Raw genomic sequence first — 20,914 nt, 5'->3', positions numbered from 1 at the left:
ATGGTGCAGACTTGAAAAGAAATCAGCTGTGGAGCACCTGAACCAGCACGCTGCACACAGGAATGCAGGGCCTGTCTCACCTGGCCTCTGGGTTGGGAATCCAGCCCTTTCCCTTGTGCTTCACTCTTCTGTGAGAGCTGTGCAGCCTCACTCTGCTCACCTGAGATGACAATTTCTCTCAACAATTACATTTGTTGGGATAGGTGTATTGGTTTGAATTAAGGGCACTGGAATTAAATATACATACTTGTTCTCAAATAGCTCCTAAGAGGAAGCAAAAAATGCATAGTTTAGTAGTTTGAAGTGCTGCAGCCCAGAGAGTCCCTTCATTTACTGTGTGAATTAATGAGTGTGCAGGAGGAGCAAGAATGTAAAAACCTTTGTGTGCAGAAGTCCTGCTTGTTTTTGTTACAAGACAAGTCTGGTTTTGTGTTTGTAATATGTTGGTTTGTTTTTGTTTTTGTTTTTTTATAGCAAAGACAGTGAAAACGATGAGGTTTTTTTCAGGCATTCTCAGGTTAGTATTTTTTTTTTTTGTTGCTGTTTTTGTGTTTCAGTTTTGTGGTCTCTAAATGAGCGTTTTATTGAGCAGAAACAAGTAGTTATGCATATAGTTTTGTTTTTCACAAGAGAAATGGAGTTAGCATGTACTTTTTCTGTCCCTTACCCCTGCTTTTTATTCACATAGTTGGGGGAGCCTCTCAACCACTGGGGAGTCTGATAGATTCTGTTTCAATCCCTTTGATCCCTCCTTGCCAAAGAGGGAAGGATCACTGAAGTCAGCACTGTGGTTTAAGTGACATGAAGTTCCCTTATTAATTATGGCAAACAAGACACCTGACTTCTTATCTGGCAGGGTAGTAAGATGAGTTTGTCTCTCTTGAGTTCTCTAAAATAATTGGGCCTTTTATTTATCATTTCCTACTGCAGCCTGTTGCTCTTGAACATGGGTGTCTGTAATCCATTTGTCTTAGAAAATTGGATCACCTCCTGCTTCTTTCTAAGTTGATGGCTGGGGTGGATGTCAGGAGGGGAGATGTGATGTTGATGGCAGCATTTTTTTCCCCCAACTTTTAATTTCTCTTGCACACACACACACATACACACTTCTTGCATTGGCTTTATGGTGTTTTCAAAGATTGGGGTTGGGTTAGGTTAAACACCTTTGCAGTCACTGGTTCATCTGGGTTTAATTAAAAAATCTCTAGACAGCCAAGCATTTCAAATACTGGGGAGAGTTATCTGAGGCATCTCTTCCTCAGTTGTGCATCCATTTCAAATGGGCACAGTAAATCAGCTGTAGCCACTGTCTGATTTCTCTGGCTGTCTGGAGTTGACTGAAGGTTGGTAGTACTTTTAAATTAAACTCCTCTTATGTTTCTTTTAAAAATAAAAGCCACTATGCATTTACTGTTTTCGAAAGACTTCATTTCTGGTAGGAATTACTTCCACCTAGCAGGAAAGGTAAAAGGTTGCTAAGAGCTGAGCTCTGATCAGCTGTGTGGTAGCTGGTGAAGTTTGTTGGACCCTGAAATATGTAGCCCCTGCAAAGGGTGTTCAGAGCTGCCTTTGATCACCGCTCTGACTGGGCTAACATGGATCTCCTACTTTGCTCCCAGGGAGTCAGTAATCCCTTGCACTTGCTCGTGAGCTGTTGTATTTTCCAGCCTGCATTTTGCAACAGCTTGTTCCTCACGTACCCACTTGCATGTGGAAAAGCTGCTGTTGCTGCCATGCAAGCAATACTCCTATAAAGCTTTTAAATTAGCCTGGTGGAGATACATTTAAATATGAAATCATAACTTTAAAATAAACTACACCTTAGGAAAAGTTTTAAAGTGTAAAATTTTACCTGCAAGAGAGGATCTTAACCAGAGATTGTGTATTATATAGGAATTACAAGGTCAAGAAAATGTTACATTCCGGCAGAGTTGTTTTACATTCCTTGCCCCTTATAAGCCTTTTGCTTAGGGCAGCTTAAAGACATAAGTTTCATAACAAACAGCTCATTCAGGTTGAGGAAGGGACAAGGTTCTTCTTATTCTTTCCTCTTTTTCACCCTGCCTCCAGTCTAAAGCTGTTAGGAAAAGGATTTGGAATTTGCTATAGCTACCAGTTCTGCTGACTTGGGTCTCTGTGAGACTGTAAAAATACCTTGAAACACAAGCCTCAAATGAATTTTCAGTGATTGTGTAACTTTCATGATCTGCTCTTGGAAGTAGCAAGTTCCAGGAGGAAAACCACAGGTTTCTAGTACCCAGGTTTTGATAAGGGAAAAGTATTTAAGATTCATACCAACATGACAACAAGTATAGAAGGGTGTTGGCATGGCTCAGGTAGGAGGAAGGCAGCAGAATGGCTGTGTTCTTGCATCAGGTTGTATCCCAAAAATGTGCTCAAGGATGCTTCCTGTTTGTGGCTGTAATGGTACATCACATGTGGGGGAAGCAGGCCTTTTATGTAGAGTTGATTGGAATTCATATGTAATTGAAGAGAATACAACCTCCTGATCAGAATTTAAAAGTCTTTCTGTTGCCATTTATTTCTTGCTGATTGAGCTACTCTTTATGCTCAGTCTCCATTGGAGCAGGGAGAATGAGTGCAGCTGACTTATCCCCAGGCTGCTTAGATCTGTAGTTACTGGTGCCTGCAAAGCATGGCTGCAGAAGCAGCTTCTAAAAAGCAGAATTCAAGTACCTGCTTTGAAGATTTTTTTGTGGTCATTTATGCAATATTTGCAGTGAACTGTGGCTGCCAGCTGTTACCAAAATCATCAACTTGCTGCCCCTATGATTTGTAAGAAATTGTGTTGCATCCATACCTAAAGCAAAGTAGTTCTCCCTTACTTGATTCTTTTCCTAGAGAGTGGCAGCTGATGGCGTCAGGCAATCAAAAAAGAAAATAAGTTATGGGAATACTGAATTATCTACCACTCTTTGGGTTTGGAGCATTAATGCAAAGGAAGTTAAACATCTGCTTTCTTGAGTCTCCTGGGTTTGTACCACCATTGTTCTTCAGAGCACCTAATGATTTATTCATTGTATTAGAGCCTACATCAGTGAGCAAGGAAAGGAGAGTAACTGGCTGCAGGCAGGGCACAGGCCTGTTTTTACACACCTTTTAAATATTTCTAATTACTGAAATGACTTCAGGAGGAAGAAGACACCGATACCATCTTTCTAATATATGTGCAATGGAAATGTTTGCCTATCTGGGAAGTGCCCTTATAGCTGCTACAGATATCTTTTAAGAGTCTTAATAAGTCAGGAGATTGTACACTCTTCATAGAAAGACATTTATCTCTAATTAGTATCAGTAGTGGTGATGAGATGGTATTCTCAGGTTGCTCCCTTTGAAATTGTTAAAATCTAGGTACCTTCCTCTCCTTCACACTTCTTTGTTATTAAAAATAGCACCTGTTTTGAAACTCAGTGCTTTATTTCTTTCCTTGCCTTAAAATATCACCTTTAAATACTGTGCTGGCAATTTACAAGCAGTTTATCAACTGGTACATTTGGCCACTGACCAGTCTTTGTTTGTGAGTACACAGACTATTTAAATCCTGGCAGGAAATTTGTCAATGGACCTTAGAGAAATATTTAAGTCCTCCCAGCCTGGAAGCAGCTTAAAAGATACTGAATGGTGAATTAGCATTTTTCCATGCACAGCTCTCCCAATAAACACATTTGTAATCAGATTTAGCGTCAAGCTGCATGAGTTATTAGTGCTTGGCAAAGTATCATCTAGTGTTTCATTTTGTTATAATGTTTCAAAAAGGCCATTTATTGAAATGAACAGGAAATACACACCTTACAGAAATAGAATGCAAAACACTCTTTACAAATAGCAGGGTATTCATCAGATTTTTAGAACAGTAGAACAGCCCAAGTTGAAAGGGACCTCAAAAGATCACCTGATCCAACCTTTTGTGGGAAAGGAAGCCTAGATGAGATTATTTAGCACCCTGTTCAATTGCAGAGATTGATGGAACTGTATTCAGATAAAAACATTTATTCATATGATTTGTCTACTGGGCAACTTTTTTCCCTCTTCATGAAAGTTACTTGTTTTTCTCTGCTCAAAAGGGAAAAGATGCACCAAACACATTATTAGCTTTCTGCAGATGGAAAAAAGTAAATGTGCCTTAGTGGCATGTGCTAAGGATATTGAAGCATTTGGCCATGCTTCTGGATTCATAAGGAAAATAGGTCCAAAAATGCTGGTGTTTTTTTTTTTTCCCCATTTTCTTCCCAGATCAGAATATACAGATAGTTTACTAGATTTACAGAGGAAAATTCTGCATGCTGACTGCCCACTAGACTGTATTTGAGAGAATTATGCCTAAGCTGTTCTTAACAAATCCACATAGTTTATGTAGTGTAACATAATCCTGTCTATTCATCTAGCTCTGTGTTTGTTGGTGGGTTTATACATATCACACTACATGTTTATGTACATGCATTACACTTCCTTTTGCCTACTGCCCTCTGTGAGGCATTACAGCTAATTTATTTTGGAGTGCCAGAAGCGCTCTCATCGGGTGCTGTCACAGACACGCGCACTGTGTCTCTGGATTGTGGGAATGGCAGGGATTTCTGCATAAACGCACACGACGTGTGGTATGTGCAGGGGGGGAACAGTGCTCAGACAAACAGCAATTGCTTCTAGGTAGTACTAGCTGATGAATCATGTGCTTGACAGAATTCTCCTTTTTTTGGTTTTTTATCCCTGTTACTGGATGCTTCTGTGAATTTTTTGGCATTTTCCCAGAGTCCACACTGCTTCCAGCTGAGATGCCAAACCCTACTGCTGTTTGGATTTGCGCAACACCGCTTTAATACCCAGAGCTCCTCCATAAATAGTTCTGCTCTCCCCACGCCCAGCTAGAAAACAACCACAGGAAATCGGGGAATGTGCAGCCAGCACAGCTTAGCTGGCACTAATTGATCTGAGCCAGCACAGCCTGCATGAGAGCATTCATGTACGTAGCCTGCACTGCTGGCTGGCTGCGGCTGCTGCCTCGGGAGCTCTGGTGCCTGCTTTTTAGGAGGCACCATATTGCTACAGCCTCACAACAGCAGCAGCAGCGTTTTTGTTGTTGCTCGAAGGAGTTGCGCTCCTGTAGGAAGTGTACGCAGCCACCCCCTTCCCTCTCCCTTTCTCCCTGCCTCCCTGCTTCCCTCCCTCCCACTTCATCCCACTCCACTACTGGAGGCTTTCTCAGCTGCATGCAGTTGTCAGGGCAGACAGTCTCAGGAACTTGCAGTTGCTTTCTAAAGGAGGAAAAATTCAAGGAAGGCAGATGGACGGATGTTTTTACTGAAGTGAGTGAGCAATTAGTACACAGGGGTCACCAGGCAAGGGATTTGGGTTTGGAGCTGGAAACATTAGGGTCTGTTTGGATCTTTTTAGCTAAAGGCATGAGCTTACTCCTGCTGTGACTTGCAGGGGTTTTTTTCCCCCTCTGCATCCTAAGACCTTTTTTTTTTTTTTTCATTTCTCTCTCATTTCCTTTGGTGTATGGGAACATAGCTGACTTCAAGTATGAAGATTCAGGAACATCCAAGCATGCCTGAAAACAAGTTGCAAAGAAATCAAGATGCTGATGATCAGGAAAACAGCTTTGTATCTGAAGTGCCTCGGCTGGATTTAACATCACTGTGCGATGACAACAACTGGGAAGGTAGGATTGTGTGATGGCTCGTTGTGTGAGTGAAACGGGAGAGAGGGAAACCTGACTGGGTCTATCCTTTATGTGACCGTGTTCCCTTGCTAAAAACAATAGAAAAGCAACTTTGTCCTGAATATAGAACTGAAAGTTTGGAGAAACTAGAAGCAAATACTGAATGGTACTAACTCTAATTGTCACTTAGAGGTGGAAACTGAAATGTTTTATTTCTGAAGTTACTTTCATGTTCTGTTTAGTACTGTTAAGTCTCTGAGGATTTCAAGATACCTTATTTCTTAGTGGCTGGTCAGTGGTAATTAATCTAGACTGCCCTACACTTCAAAGCAGCTGGGTATTTGAGAGTCTAAAAAGAACTTTTCTTCAATCACTGTTTGGAAATAATGATTCACACCTGAAAAGCACAACTGGTAAAAAATACTATCTGTTACTTTGTCTTACAACCAACTTTTTTTGTGTATGCTGTGAAGGAATTTTGATGACCAGCTTAAATGGCAGTGTTAAATTGATTGTATGTCATATAAATTGCTGTAGTACAATTTCTTAGCTCTCCTCTGCAGAGTACACGCTTGGTTGGCTATACATTTACTCATTTAAGAGTGGGAATCTGGGCAAACTCTGTGGGTGCCATGACCTTAATTTCATTTGAAATTGAGATGAAATGAAGGTGTCCAGTAGTTTTGGGATCAAACACTTTTCTAGTTACTGAGTATGTGTCTGTGTACAAGCCAGAGTTCTTCTGTTAGTTTACACTTTAGGAGTGAAAGATAGGTTTTGACAGGGAAGAAGCAGGAAAACAAGTGTGGTATTTTAATAAAGCAAGAGAGGGAAAATGTGCAACAAATTCATTGCTCTAAAATAACAATCTCTGATGAACACTGAGAAGGGAAGTCCTCTGCTCCTGCCTCCACAGTGTACGTGACCTAGTATGTTTTGCCTTTCCCTCTAGGAGATGAGCAGTTATGACACTTCAGGTGCAGGTAAAGAAAACCCACAGCCATGGCTGCCTTTGATTCAGCCAGGCCAGCAGACACCGTGCACAGGAGGGAATTTTCCCATTTGTTTGCTGGGTGGGGATTCCCTGGGTGGAATCACCACACATGCAGCACGGCTGATCAAAGTGCCACGGAAAGGCTCCCAAGCAGCCCTGGCTGCTGGATTTTTACTGAGGGGCCAATTAGCAGAGCCCTGCAGGGTCTCAAGCAAGGGTTAGCACGTCTGTGTTCGGCAGAGATGATGTGTGGCTTCAGCCCTCCTGTGAACCCTGGGGAATAATGACTTTTTTTTTTCCTTCCTGCATTACTAGTAGCAGTCATATGAACACATGAAGGGGAGAATACAGCTCCTTTCTACCTGCCAGAGGCTTTCCCATTGTATGAAATAAGTTGCTTCTTTGGTACAACTCCCTCTTAGTAGGCATGCTCTTATGTTTGGATTCTAGTTTTCTTTTGCCCTGCAAATGTGACGCAGGATTATGGGCACATGTGACTGTGCTTCTCTCTGATTGCTCCTTCCTCCCTTCTGTTCACGTGTATTTTGCAGGAGGAGGAGGTGGGCAGTTGCAAAAGAATCAGCTGTCTGGGGTAAGAGAGACATCATCTTCTGAAATGCGTGCCTTCCAGAATCACCATTTTGTTGGTGTGGGTGAACAGCAGCAAAATGGTGCCTTCTGTGTCTCAGCAAGGACAGACTGAGTCTTTCCTAGCTGTGGATATGGAATCAAGCTTGCAGAAGCCAGGAAGAGGAATATGTTAAAATCAACTCTCGAACTGCTTCTGTAGCTAACCAGCAGAGTCTGTTGCTGAGACTGGCTTTGCAGGGAAGGGCTGTGCCACCCATCCACACCTCTAGCAACAAGGACATCCATCCTCCCTTTCCTTACCAGCCGGCCCAAGTCTCTCAATCCTTCACACATCTCTGCAGGATCCATGCCACAGCTCTGGTTGCATCCCCAGTGAGAAACAGAAAAGACTGTGCCTTCAAAAGCCCTAATACTGAGCTGTTTATTGCTTTGTTCTAGCAAATGTGGTAGGTCCATCTCTTAGGAAATTACCCATTCTTTCAGGACCTAGTTGAGCTAATGTTAGGGGTGATGGTTGTCTGTATCATACACACAGGCCAGCTAGTGACCAGGGCAACTGCTGGGACTTGCACAAGAGATGTGTGAGAACAATTACAGGTTGAGGACTTGCTTTCAGCTGTGGCTGCCACTGCCTCCGGTCAGGTGTTAGGAAAGAGCCTTTAACAATGGGCACAAAATTACACAAGACAACCTTGTCCATTGACTAGATTTTATTTGTCACTCAGGCAGGCTCTCCATCATTTAAAGAGCAGAGCTACTTTAAAAGCCCTCATTCAGGGGCACAGAACTATGAGAACTGCTGCCAGGTGAGCTGGCAGGCCCTGTGCCCTTCATGTTACACTAGAAGTAATTTCTACCAGATTTGTTTTCCCCATAACTTTCGTCTTATAGTCAGATCTGTACACAAGGAGAGATTGGCTGTACTTCTCCAGGTTGTGTTCCCTTTACCTAAAGCTGAGCACAGAGAGGACAGAGACATTTTCTCCCTGCTCCCTGCAATGCAGCCTCACACTTTGCCATGTACCCACCTTCTGCATCCTACTCACCTGCTAAGTATAGAGGCTTGTGTAGGAATCATCAGGCTATTGACGCAGCACTCAGGGCGTGAGCAGTGCCCCAGCCAAATTCAGGCACTGAACTCCTTGCCTCGGTGCATTTCCCATAGTCCAGGAGTATTTTCCTGGTGTGCACTTGGCAGGTGTGGATCAGGGAGTTTTATTGCCCTGGATATGGACCAAGCTGTCCCTGTGAGCTGGGATGTCACTGCTGGGTTTGCCTGCTGAGCTGGTCAGGGGCTGCCAGCTGAGATGGCTTTGGGAGCAGGCATGTCCAGAGCTGCTTCCACAGCTAAGGTTTCTAATTGTTGTGGATTACATTTGAATCGGGCACAGTGACTGAGGGGAACAGAGTGTTCTCTCACAGGCCAGCACTATTGTGCAGATTTCTCACCAAATGTTTCTAATTCAAGCCCAGAACTTACTATCCTGTCCTCAAGGAAAATCTGGAAGTATGTTGCTCTCCATAGCAGCGGCTGGCCCTGTCAGCAGGCAGCTCAGTAAATCAATATGATGTGTGATTGCTGCTGATGTCACCCGATTACTGACACTTTAAAAAAGTTCTGTAGCTGAGATTTCAAGCAGAGTTTGCAGTAACAAGCTCTTATGAAATAATCAGCTGGCATTTTTCTTCAAGCTTAAAAAAATAAATAAAAGCAGAAGTTTAAAAAACAATTTGAGTTCAAGCATTGCAGCACTTGAGACCCTGAGGATGAAGCTGATCTACAAATGGTTTTGGCACTGATGTAATTGATGCTTTCCCATGGAAAAAACTCAACGTAATGCAGAAAAAAATCCATATAGTATAGCAGAAGGGAAGCTGAACTTAGTTTTCTTTTTTCCAACACTGTGAACTTAGATTGATAAGCTTATTTGTGTGTAACACTCTTTAGCGTGAGAAATCAAAAGGGGGTGAGGCACATTCTATTTTTATTACTAAATATCAAAAAAATTGCATTGTTTACTGAATAACATCAAAATATTAAAATTGGCTTTTTGATTGTTATGCCGTGCTATAAACAAAATACAAAGTTTGCTTGCTAGCTGAGAGATGTGTCATCTCACTGAGTGAAGAGGTGTGGTAGTGCTGTATTTGGGCTATTCTTTTGATCTATGTAGGAAGAATGCCTGCTGATTTATTCAAACAAGGATATTTTCATAATTATTTATAAGATGAAAATAGGTTGTTACTGAGCTACTGAATGCTTTGGATGGAGTTTTAAATTACTTTATTCATTTCATTATGAGAGGTCTTTCTGGAGTCTTTTAAGTGGCATTTGATACTAGCACCTCAGGTGCTACAGTGAGTTTAGACTTTTCAATCCCTCTGGACTTACTTGAATTTACAGTAGCTAAGGTTTGGCCTCATTTGTTTGTCAGATGGGTGTGTGTAGAAGCAGTGTTAGCAGCATGTATGTATGAGCTGTGTGGCTGCAGAGAGGGAAACAGGAGATGCCTGTGGCGTTTTGCTGCCTGCAGCTTAAGTGGTATTTGTGTGTAGACACCCTTCTGTTGGCCCTGCAGCCCCCAGTAACCCTGTGGCAAATACACAATGCAGTGATTACAAAAAGACAGGTTTTGTCAGCAAGATGACTTAGAGCTCACCTGTAATACACCAGTTTGATACAATAAATCTTTCTTCTTGTGTGAGGCACTTAGAGGTTTATTAAAATCTCCAGCCCTCTATGCAGCAGGTTGGCAGAGAGGTTGTACTGCCATAGGCAATGCTCTGTGTGCCTGTGGAGCTCTGCAGAGCCACACCTGGCAGATGGCTGACAGCTTTGTGGAAAGATGAGAGCTGGTTGTGGGATTTTTAGAGGGAGGGCAGCACTTCTGAAGGACTGCAGTCTCACTGCCAACACAGTTCACTGCTTCTGTGCCAGCTTAGAAAAGGCATGCCTGGAAGAAATGCCTAGAGAGTCTGACCAAGGCATTAAAATTTTTTTCACCCTTTCTCTGCACTGGTACAGCCATGGTGGCTAAATACTCCCTCCTTCCTCCCTCTGGCCGCCACCCTCCCCCCCCCATGAAAAGCTGTCATTCTGGAAAATGGAGGGGAAAATAGTACATGGAAAGAAGGTGGAGATGAGTAGAAAACTGAGATTTTTCCCTGAGCAGGAGAGATCTGTTCAGTACAGAAGAGGAGTAAGTGTACCTGCTCTGTCAAGTCAGTGGCAAAGAAAGGTGAAATGTTTACAATCTCTATTGAGATTTTGTTCTTCAGTTAGCAGGAAGAGGAAAGGCTGACAGCATTAATTACAATAGTGGATGCTTTAAAACTGGACTTCTTAGCAGATCGTTCAGTCCAGGAGTGCAGTAGTCTTCAGAAAAAGCTCAATGCTTTGATAGCTATCTTGGCTAAATGAATAGCAAAAGATATTATGCATCCTGTTAAAGAGGAATTAATTGGTTGTGCACTGTCAAAAAAAGGAGCAGCTTACCCTTAGTGGGTTCCTGTGTGTTTGTGTGAACCAGCAATTCCAGTGGTTCCAGCTGAAGGGCCTGGCACCTGGCCAGCAGGAGAGAGAAGGCAGTTAGACTGCAGTGCTGATCCACTCAGTGATCTGATGTAGATAAAATTTGTAATTTGTACATATCTAAATATTTTCCTTGATGAATTGCTGTGTTGCTCTCAGGGGTCGCCATTTTGTCTCTGGCTGAGGTTTTGTCTTCTAAATGTGTATGGTCAGCAAGGGAAACAAAATCACCCATGGAGTCAGGCCTTCCAGGAGCAAGGGGTAAAGAAAACTGATTTTCTGTAGCAGCCATTTCTTCTGTCAAGAAGATTTTCCTTTTAGCACTTTTTTTTTCTTCTCCTTTTTAACACTTTCTTCTTTGGAATGGGAGTTTTCTGTTTTGGGGGAGTATTTTGAAATCAACAAAATACAAAGTAGACACACCCCAGTCTCAATTAGGTTACATAAAGTGCTTTGCTGTCTTTTGGGGTTTGATCAGAGGCTCTTTGAGCCGTTGCAATTCCCTGAATGTCGCGTGCTATCTGGTTCTAAATCCACCTTGGACAAAGTCACATACACCATGCATGATTAATAATGGCTTTGTTAGCTGGTGTGGTAGGAGCTTAATTTAGTTACTGCTAAATATGCCTGATTTTTTCTAAGTTTATTCCATCTATGTAAATCCCATGGAGGTGTTACTTAGCAATTTCCAAGAGGAAATTCAGTTTGCGGGTGAGAGGTATTCAAACAATTAGAAGTGAGAGATGTCTAGAAGAATTTCATGCATCATTTAACTCTTGTTCCTGCTGGTCAAATATATAATTTTTTTCCCCTTTGTATTACCCTTTATTTTGCTACAAAAGATCTTGTGAGACCCTTCCTAAAATCATGAGAGACTCAGGGAAGTGGATGCAAAATATTTCAGGTATTAGAAAATGCCAAGGCTGAACAGAGCTTAGAAAAACTCTTTTTTTCAGAAATTACCCAAAGGAAGTTCAGGCTACCTAAGCTTTCCAAACCATGGCAAAACAGCCTACATACACTTGGGGCTTGCACACCCCCTGTAAGCAGCCCCTGTGAGCCAGGCTTGTATGTGCTTCTCTTACCACAACACCTTTGAGGGGCTCTTATGCAAAAAGCTTGTGCAAAAATCTCCTGTCATCCCTTTCAGGGTAGCACATCAGTGTGCATGCAGCACCAGCCTCTGAACAGAGGCTTGCCATTTGTATCCATGTGCTAAGGAAGAAGGCAAAAGGAGGAGAGCATAACTGGAAGATGTGCACAAGCAAAAGAGCACTGAGCCCATCATTGCTGCATTGGCAATGATGTCGCACTGCCCGAATTGTACAGAGGGGGAATGTTAAACAGCACAGAGGTTCTGCAGGGGAATCCTCATGCAATCCACTCTGAGCTGTGAAAACATTAACCTTCTTCAGCAAAAGGAAACCCTGCTTTTTATTCATCAACTGATATGTTCAAAAGCCCCCTCTCTTTGTGAATGAAGAATAGACACACTAGGCACAGGAAACAATTAATTCGTAGCTCTGGGACTGGTCTGGGAGCTTTCTATAAGGTTTTTGTTTTGTTACTTGACTCTAGAACTATTTGTTAGATTTAGAAGTTCAAAGCCTGGCTCTTAGCACCACAGGATTAGACAGTTTAAGTAGGAGCATGCAAATCAGCTTAGTAAACTATCTGAACACAAAATGTTATACTCCTTATGGCATCTGGAGGGAGTGATCACAAGATTGAGGCGATTGCTTTCCGTGGGCTCTATTATGCTAATCAGCAGTGCTAAATTGGGTTTCCCTTTCTCTCCCACTCCACCACCTCCCTGTACAACATTGCTTTTGCTTCTGGCTGGTTAGGTTGTCCAGGGGGCTGAAGATTTCCTCACTTTTCGACCATACTGTAAGCAGGAGGATTGCATGTGAAAGGGAAAAGGGGAAATTCAGACCATATTACTATAATTGTTAATATGTGGGCTGGACACCCTGTGGAAGAGGTGGTAATGTGGGACACCTTTTGCTTGCAGATTAGAAGAACCTATGCTTACTCCTAGGCTTTGAATTTCCAGTAGCAGGCATCAGGGGGGCCTGTAGGAAAACCATTAATACACTATTCATTTACAGCATTTGTACATCCTGAAACTGAAAAAAATTCCTTCTGGAATCCAATTGCCTCTTCTATATACCATGTGCCAATGATACTCTTTATCCAGCATAACTTTTTCCTCAAAGGTGCTAGCTGGTGATTGCCTTGTTTGGTGTCAGTCCATGGTAATTCCTGGTAAGCCTTTGGGCAGTTTTCTGTTGCACCTAAGACATGACTTATATTTGTGTGGCCAGGCTTTGTAATGCTTTTTACATAGGGCAGATGGGAGTAATGACCAGAGAATTCCTGGTGACAAGAGTCACAGTCCTGAGCAGGTCAAGGTTCATTAGAAAGTTACCTGGAGTCTGTCTTATGTTTAAAACAAACCTGATAAAACCAGCCTTTGTCTTACTGTTCCCAGAGCCCATCCCTGCTCTCTCCTCATGGCAGCGAGACGGCTTAGACTCAGATGAGGCTCGCCTTTCCCCGCAGGCCGGGCGCTTGATTCGCCAGCTTCTGGATGAGGACAGCGATCCCATGCTGTCCCCTCGCTTCTATGCCTATGGACAGAGCCAACAGTACCTGGATGATACAGAAGTGCCTCCTTCTCCTCCCAATTCTCATTCCTTCATGAGGTGGGTTATGATTCGCCAGTGCTTTCACATGCAGCTGCTAAGGGTTTGCACAGTTGCATCAAGCAGCATCTCTTTGGGTCGGCTGTGCTGCCTTGGGTTTCTGTCCCTACTCACAGGGAGCTGATATTTTATAAAAAGTTCTTTGTAGTTGATTTCTGGGTTTGTGCATTAATATCTAGGGCTGTTAGAGCATCTTTTGCTATCTGTCATTGCAGAGTAGCAACATAGCGTTCTCACTTTTGTGGGCCTTGCCTTTATTCACACAAAGTTGGTGTGGCCTCTGCATCAAGATGTACTGTGGCTGTTTGGATAAGATCTTCCTGCAATCTCTGCTCTTGGCAGGAGACGGAGTTCATCTTTAGGATCTTATGAAGATGACAGAGAAGACCTTACCCCTGCACAACTCACCCGAAGGATTCAGGGGCTGAAGAAAAAGATCAGGAAATTTGAGGACAAATTTGAAGAGGAGAGGAAATACAGAGTGAGTCTCTAGGAGTTAAGCATTTATGTGGAGATGGATGCATTAGCAGCAAAGGGAAGGGACACCAGGGAAGTGGATCAAGCATACAGAGGGACACCAGGGAAACATGCCAGACATACAGAGGGCTTGATAGCTTTCATAATGAGGAAAGGAAAAACAAAGTCAGAAGACCTGCTGCCCCACCCCCCGCCCCAGAAATGTGTATGCACACACCAAGCAAATTACCTTTCCAGGTATTATGCAGTATCCATGCAGCATGAGAAGGAAGGCTAATGAACTCATAAGATTTCAACCACTGCTTAAGACAGCATGTAGGAATAGCTATGTTCAATTTCTGTTTGTTTGTTTATTTATTTAACTTCAGCATATGGGAAGCACAGTGGCTGATCTCATTTGCTTGATGGTAATCCCAGAACACCTGTGCATTGCAGCTGCCTTCACTCCTGAGCAAGGAACCACAGTCAGGTGCTGCTAAGCAGCAGCAGTCTACTGGACTCTTAATTCTTCTGACATGCCCTTCTGATACACAGAAAGCTTTGGAAGGAGCTGTAAAGCTTTGCATGGGTGCATCTTTTGCTATCTAAATGGCAAAGAATTGTTCTGGCCTGCAGTAGGAAAGACTGAAAAAAAATGCTGCTGTAGCCTAGAATTTGGGCTATTTGATGTCTTTGGATGTAAGGCAGCCTTTGGTGTGGATACATGAGTCATAACACTTTTTCAAGTGTTCATGCTAGGTTTCCTCTATTTTAGAGGTACCCTCTTGTTAGGAAACAATAGACACGAGGATTCCAATGTGCATCTGGCCCTCTGAGTCACTCCTACAGCTTAATCATTGGCATCAAATGTTTTGTGTTTTCTGAAAAGAAAATCCATTTCACGATGCCCCTAAGACAGAGTGTTGTGACAGGCAGGAACAATTAAAGCAAGGTCTGAAGTGGGCTGGTCAGAGGTGTGCAGCTGCCAGTCTGAAGCCAGTGCCTGTGCTCTCTGCTGGGTCCAAATTCCACTGTACCCCTTTGTGCCACAGACTTGTTTCAGTGAATCGCTCCTGGTGGTTTAACACAGATTCAGCATGGCTTTTCTTTCCTCCCAGCCTTCCCACAGTGACAAAGCAGCCAACCCTGAAGTGCTCAAATGGACAAATGATTTGGCCAAATTCCGAAAGCAACTTAAAGGTGAGAACCGCCACTGGTGCACCTTTGGGGGGTAGCTTGACTCTGCCTCATTTAAATTTGATGTGAGGCAGTGATCCTGACACTTATCACATTTTAAAAATGAAAAATTGCTCATCTTTCCCCGCTTAGAGTCAAAACTGAAGATCTCTGAGGAAGACCTTGGCCCTGTTGTGCGTCAGCGCAGCAACACGCTCCCCAAGAGCTTCGGCTCTCAGCTGGAGAAGGAGGATGACAAGAAGCAAGACCTGTCAGATAAATCTGCCAAGCCTGCCGTGGAAGTGACTCTTGAATCCATCCAGAAGAAGCTTCAAGAGAAACGAGCAGAGACAAATCGACCTGAAGACATTAAGGTACAATGTAGACAGGTCACCTTTAGGCCTTTATGTGCAAATAGGTTACTTGTGGCTGCATAGTCACTTGTGAAAGCATTGGGGTCCTCTACAGTTTGTTAAAAAGCCTGCAGCCTTTAGTCTGGGCTCACTTGCTTTAATTCCTTTCCCTCTGCCTCTAGCATCTTGATTTTTTTTCCCAGCGCTGTTTCTATTGTATGTCATCTTGTGTTCTTTGTTTGACCCTTGCATGTTCCTACTAATGTTTCTGAATTATTGCCATTTTTTCCTGCTCTGTTTTTGTCTATTTCTGTTGTTCCATCTAAAGGTTTTTGTCAAATTCTAAGTCTTCCAGTGCTTCTGGAGATTTTGTCATCTGCTTGCTTCTTGTTCACTCCAAAATTGAAATGTTCTTCTCTCAGGGTGTGTTACTGCTAACCTTCAGAGTTTCACATTTAGCTCTGTTAGCTGCTGTAATCTTTGAGGGTTATCAGCAGGGAGGTCGTCATGTGTGATGTGAGCTCCTGAGGTTTGTGCAGCCTTGTAAATGAAGTCCTTGAGTCTGCTGACATGTAAATTGTGCACTGCTGTGTAAGAGTGAGGCAGACAGCATTATCTTTGTTTGCTAGATCTGCAGAAGAAAAACATACAGCATGTGTTTTGACTATTCTCTGACTGTGGCAAGAACCTGCAGCCTGGCTACTTACAGAGGGACTGTGATAGTATTTGGTGCTGTGATAGGGAGAAAAGTCTTGGTGTCTTTCAAATTCAGTGGGGGAATTTTGGCCAACTTAGTTAGAGAAGTCTTCTCTGTCTTCCCTCCTTTTTTTTTTTTTTTTTTTGGGGGGGGGGGGGGCGGGCTTTGTCCCCTCTTGTCTGCTACAGCCTGTCACTCCATAGCAGAATTGACAGAAAGACACATTCTGACTGTACTTCAGTTCTTGGTAAAGTGTGTTTGTGGCAGTCAAAGCAAAGGTGTCAAGCTTTACAAGAAGTGCTGGACTTTGTCTCAGATTTGGAGAAAAAAAGGAAATGTGTTCTGCTGCAGAATTTGCATTTCAGATCTTAACTGGAAAAGATGCACCAGCATTAAAAGTTGCATGGTGTTGTTTTTTCAAAGGACACTTATAATCTGTAAATCCACTTCAGGTACATGAAATACCTTCATATGCAAAGTTTGTGTGTTTAATCTGCCTGCATTGAGCATAGGCTTCTACGCACATTAACAGTCTCTTTGGCAGTGGAGCTGGGAAAAGACAACTGGAAGGTAGAGATGAGTCTTTAAAACATAATGATGGTATGACATGACTTTGGTTATGGCACAGATCAGTATTTTTTGAGTCCAGGAATCTGACTTTTTTTTCTTTTCTTCCTCCCTTTCCCTCTCTCTGTGCCACTTTTCATAGGACATGACACGAGATCAGATAGCAGCTGAAAAATTGGCTCTTCAGAGGGCTTTGCTGAACTATGAAGGCATTCATGGCAGACCGGTATGTACTGCAGCTTGTATTGGTTTTGTTGTTTTTTGGGGATTTTTTTTGTCTCAAAGTACATCTTTCTATGTCTTTGTCTGTGGTAAATGATGCCCCTAATGACCTTTTGATGTCAGGTCACTAGAACTTCTTGCTCTCCAAACCACACGTGCACCCTCTAATCCACCTCCCTGATCCTTCACTTCCGCAGCTGCTGAGAAGTCTGTTCCAGGCAGGGTGATGTCCTCACACAGCACTGAGCTGGACAGACACCTGCAGGACAGAACCTACAGGCTGAGTGGTCATTATTTTGGGATTGTGCTCATCAGGTTCCACAGACATCCAATTTGAGGTCCAGTGGACAATCTGCAGGAGAATATTTGTGCATGGTCCCCCATCCAGCCAGGAAGTTTGCAGTTTTCTGGTATCAATGGTATAAGGCCAGCTTATTTGTGAATACAGAGAATTAAGTTTTGTCTCCTGTTGATCCTTGTTGTGGGAGAAACACAGTGGCTTCCAGGCCATAAAGTTAGTTTTTTATGAGTCCCTCCTTCTCTTTCACTGATGTCATTATAATCTTTGTGACCATCTCTACAGGTAAAGTAACTTAATTTCAGAGTGCTGCTAATCCCCTGAGCAGTGGCTTGGGAGCAGCAAATTACTGCTTATAAGGAGTACTTGATTGGTGCAGCTCACCAATCAAGTCATTCTGCTGCTGCACAAGATTCCTGATCTTTTCCTTCTGAATTATATCTTCCTTTATCCATTGTTTTAAAAAGTCTCACTAATTTATTTAAATGTCTTCTTGGAGTGCTAATATTGTACAGTCACAGCTGTACTAGCAACTGAAAATGGCATAGTTACATGAGAGGACAGGCAGATTTATTCTTGTGTAGAAAAAGGGCAGCACAAGGGAAACCACTTAAACTTCCATGTGTTCTCTGTGAGACCAAGTCTTTTTTTGCTGCTTTTACAATTATTTAAATCAACAGTTGGCATCTTACTGAAGTGAACTCACTTCAGTCTGTTCAGAAAAATAACAAGCCCAGAGCCTATCTTGTCAGCCTACTTTTATTTCCACCTACCTTTTTCAATGGTTCATTTATGCAACTGCTTTTTAATTTGTTTTGTTTTGAAATAAGCTGCCTATACCTAGTAACACTGAACTGCATGGCAAGGAAGACTGATCAGCTTTTGCTGTTCCCAGCTCCTGGCAGAGCAGCAGTGGAAAAGTACTGAGAGCTTGAGGAGAATGCGGATAGTTCAGCCAAGGGTTTTTTTTTCCTTAAAGATATTTAACTAAACAAGAAAAACAATAGAGCTCAGATTTATTGTGCAGCTGGGTCTTTCTGTACCAGTGATAGATGAACCTGCAAAGGTGGAACTGAACTGTTTTAATTAAGCCAAAAGTCTGTCTCTGCAGAAATTCTTGAGCTGCTCTAACAATGCAAGCAATGGTCTGTTCTCAGCTGCTGCTCTTTTGCCACGTGGAGTGTGCCCCAGAGTTGTGTCAAAGGCTCCATTATTCTAAAAGTCTCTTTGCATTTTGATGTTCTCCCAAAATATACTCAGGTTTTTACTGGTCTTACTTATGTTTACCTAATGAGACAGTGTGCCCATGTACTGAACATTTACTTTCAGAATATGCTTTCTGTAAAGTTTGCTGGTGTAAATGGGCTGCAGGACAGGCTCAGACTCCACACACTTAACTTCCAATGCCTGTATTAATTATCTGTGTTGCTCCTCCACACTGATACTCAGACACTGAAGGATGTTGTTGAACTTTTCCATTCTTCAACATACCTAAGGACTTTGTACCCATTCCAAGGCTTATGTTTATTTTTCTGTACAGAACAGTGCTGTTAATCAGCTTTGAAATGTTGTTAATTGAAGGTTTGATACTCAGCCTCAACATAAGCCTCATCATAGTCTTGGGGTTTTTTTAAGTAACAGACTGTCTGAGCCAACAGTAGTGCTGTACCTCCTGTTCCACAAACTGCTAATCTTGTAAAGCTAGGAATAATATTATATATATATTTAGGTTACCCAGTTTCTCTACTTGTATTCTGAATGGGTTACAGAGAAATGTCCAAAGTTGGAGGCAACTTGCTAGCCAGTGCAATTGAGTGCAGGCACATCAGCACAAAACTCAACACAAAGAGCACTGAGTGAATTGTTTCATGCTGCTCACATCCCTCTAATCCATGTGAGCTGCTTACTCAATGAACAGGCAGCTTGAGGCTGTCAGGAATGGGAGCCCTGCTGTGCCTTGGGGGTGTGTGACATTCAGCCCCCAGAGCTCAAGATTGCCCGTCTATATCCCCTTTATCAGGCCTGGGGATATTTGAACCAGGAAAGGAATAAAGATCTTCTTCCTTTTCCGCCCTGTTCATTTGCCCCCAACAGAGGGAACATAGGCTTGGTTATCAGGAGGAAGATGGATGCTACCTCCAGATTCTTAGAGTTCATCCCTGCCATCCCAGTCCTGGCAATACTCACAGACTTTCTGCCCCTCCCAAGCCAAAACCATCTCTTTCTCTGGAGGGAGGATGTAAAAGCTTTAGAAGGATTGTGCCAGTGAAAGTTAACTGCAGACAAAATAAAAGGCAGTTTGAAATTGCCTCCCTGTCTCAAACTGTATTCCCCTTTCTCCTGTTTCTATTGTAGAAAGAGAAGGCTCCACAAAGCTCCCTAGGGGTTACTCTGTTGATGCTGATTTTTGTATGGCAGTTGTTCAGGTGCTCTGGTGATTAGCAGCAAGTAGAAAGGCATGAGATCAGTTAAAGCTTCCTCCTAAGAGCTTTATAATCTAAAGTTAGACAAAAGATCTAATGGAAGGACACTTATAGGATGTGGGTCAGACAGTGCTGAATGATGATCAGGTATTGCTGAGGATTTTGTTTGTTTTCTAATGTGCTGTAAGAAAACACTGAAGAAATAAAACCCACCTTGAATCTGAAAGAAAACCAGAAATAACATACTCAGTTTGTAATGCTGTCAAAACTGGGAAGGGAGCACAGCAAGGAATAATGAGGAGTGGAATTAAGGAGGAGAGCAATATAAGGAACACCTGAGGTGGACATCACAGCACTATTCTCTCTTTCTATGCCACACAGCCATGGCACCTTCATCCCTTCCAAGCATTGCAGTGAATCCTTCCCAGCAAAGTGGCTGTGAGGAAGGATGGAGGGCAAGGTTACGGGGCTAAAAAGATGAAAAACTGCTGGCTTGTACAGGAAATTTGGAGGAATAGCAAAGCCAGAAAGTCAGCTATTGCAAAATCTATAGTTTACCGTACTCAAGGGAAGTCTCCTCACATTGCACCATGCAGTCAGTGCAGCTGCTTTCTCTTTTCATGGGTCACAAACACGGCTATTGAGGGCCGGCCACAAGAACAGGGATGGGAAAGCTCAGAGCTCATTTGGTGCTCAGGGTGGCAGAGGTGACTGCAAGCACAGAGTGCTGCCTCCTCAGGTCATTTTGTGTTGGGGACATCTGATCCCTAATTGGTCATTTAAACCACCTGTCTCTTACAAGACAGGTGTCTTACAAGACAGTCCCTTTACAAGACACCCCACACAGCTTCAGGTGGCACCAGGCACAGGTGATGCTGTGATGGATGGGAGTTTCATGGAGAAAACAGAAGTTTCAGGGCTAATGCTGCTCTCCTGTCATCCCTATACAAGTCTCTGAGCCACTCAGACTGAGGGTGATCATAGGCACATGAATTCTAGAGTGGAGTATTTGTTGCAGGCTTCATGGATGTCTTGTGTTTTTCCTTCTCAGGTGACCAAAAATGAGCGGCAGGTGATGAAGCCGTTGTATGACAGGTATCGCTTGGTCAAACAGATCCTCTCCAGAGCCAACACCATCCCCATTATTGTGAGTAGAGCGCTCTTTTGTGGGGTATTTCTTTGGTTTCAAGCTGAGGAAGCAGGAATCACCACAC

At 43.0% G+C, this 20,914-nt stretch overlaps 1 protein-coding gene across 8 annotated transcripts in view; it reads left to right on the top strand.

Annotated features, from left to right (window-relative positions):
• The window catches only part of FAM13A (family with sequence similarity 13 member A), a 116,547-nt gene that overhangs the window by 87,746 nt on the left and 7,887 nt on the right, over positions 1 to 20,914 (top strand). For 7 of the 8 annotated variants that reach the window (XM_050974126.1, XM_050974125.1, XM_050974121.1 and 4 more), the window contains 8 exons: positions 475 to 517; positions 5,533 to 5,683; positions 13,295 to 13,508; positions 13,851 to 13,989; positions 15,083 to 15,164; positions 15,294 to 15,514; positions 16,900 to 16,983; positions 20,752 to 20,847. In XM_050974126.1, the coding sequence (XP_050830083.1) occupies positions 475 to 517; positions 5,533 to 5,683; positions 13,295 to 13,508; positions 13,851 to 13,989; positions 15,083 to 15,164; positions 15,294 to 15,514; positions 16,900 to 16,983; positions 20,752 to 20,847 (1,030 nt within the window). The remainder of the gene's footprint in view (positions 1 to 474; positions 518 to 5,532; positions 5,684 to 13,294; positions 13,509 to 13,850; positions 13,990 to 15,082; positions 15,165 to 15,293; positions 15,515 to 16,899; positions 16,984 to 20,751; positions 20,848 to 20,914) is intronic. The other variant, XM_050974123.1, reaches the window with a different exon arrangement.

This window comes from Serinus canaria, chromosome 4, assembly GCF_022539315.1.
Source record: "Serinus canaria isolate serCan28SL12 chromosome 4, serCan2020, whole genome shotgun sequence".
Taxonomy (NCBI): domain Eukaryota; kingdom Metazoa; phylum Chordata; class Aves; order Passeriformes; family Fringillidae; genus Serinus; species Serinus canaria.
Note: the sequence above shows the minus strand (reverse complement) of the source record. Positions and strands in the feature narration are given on the sequence as shown.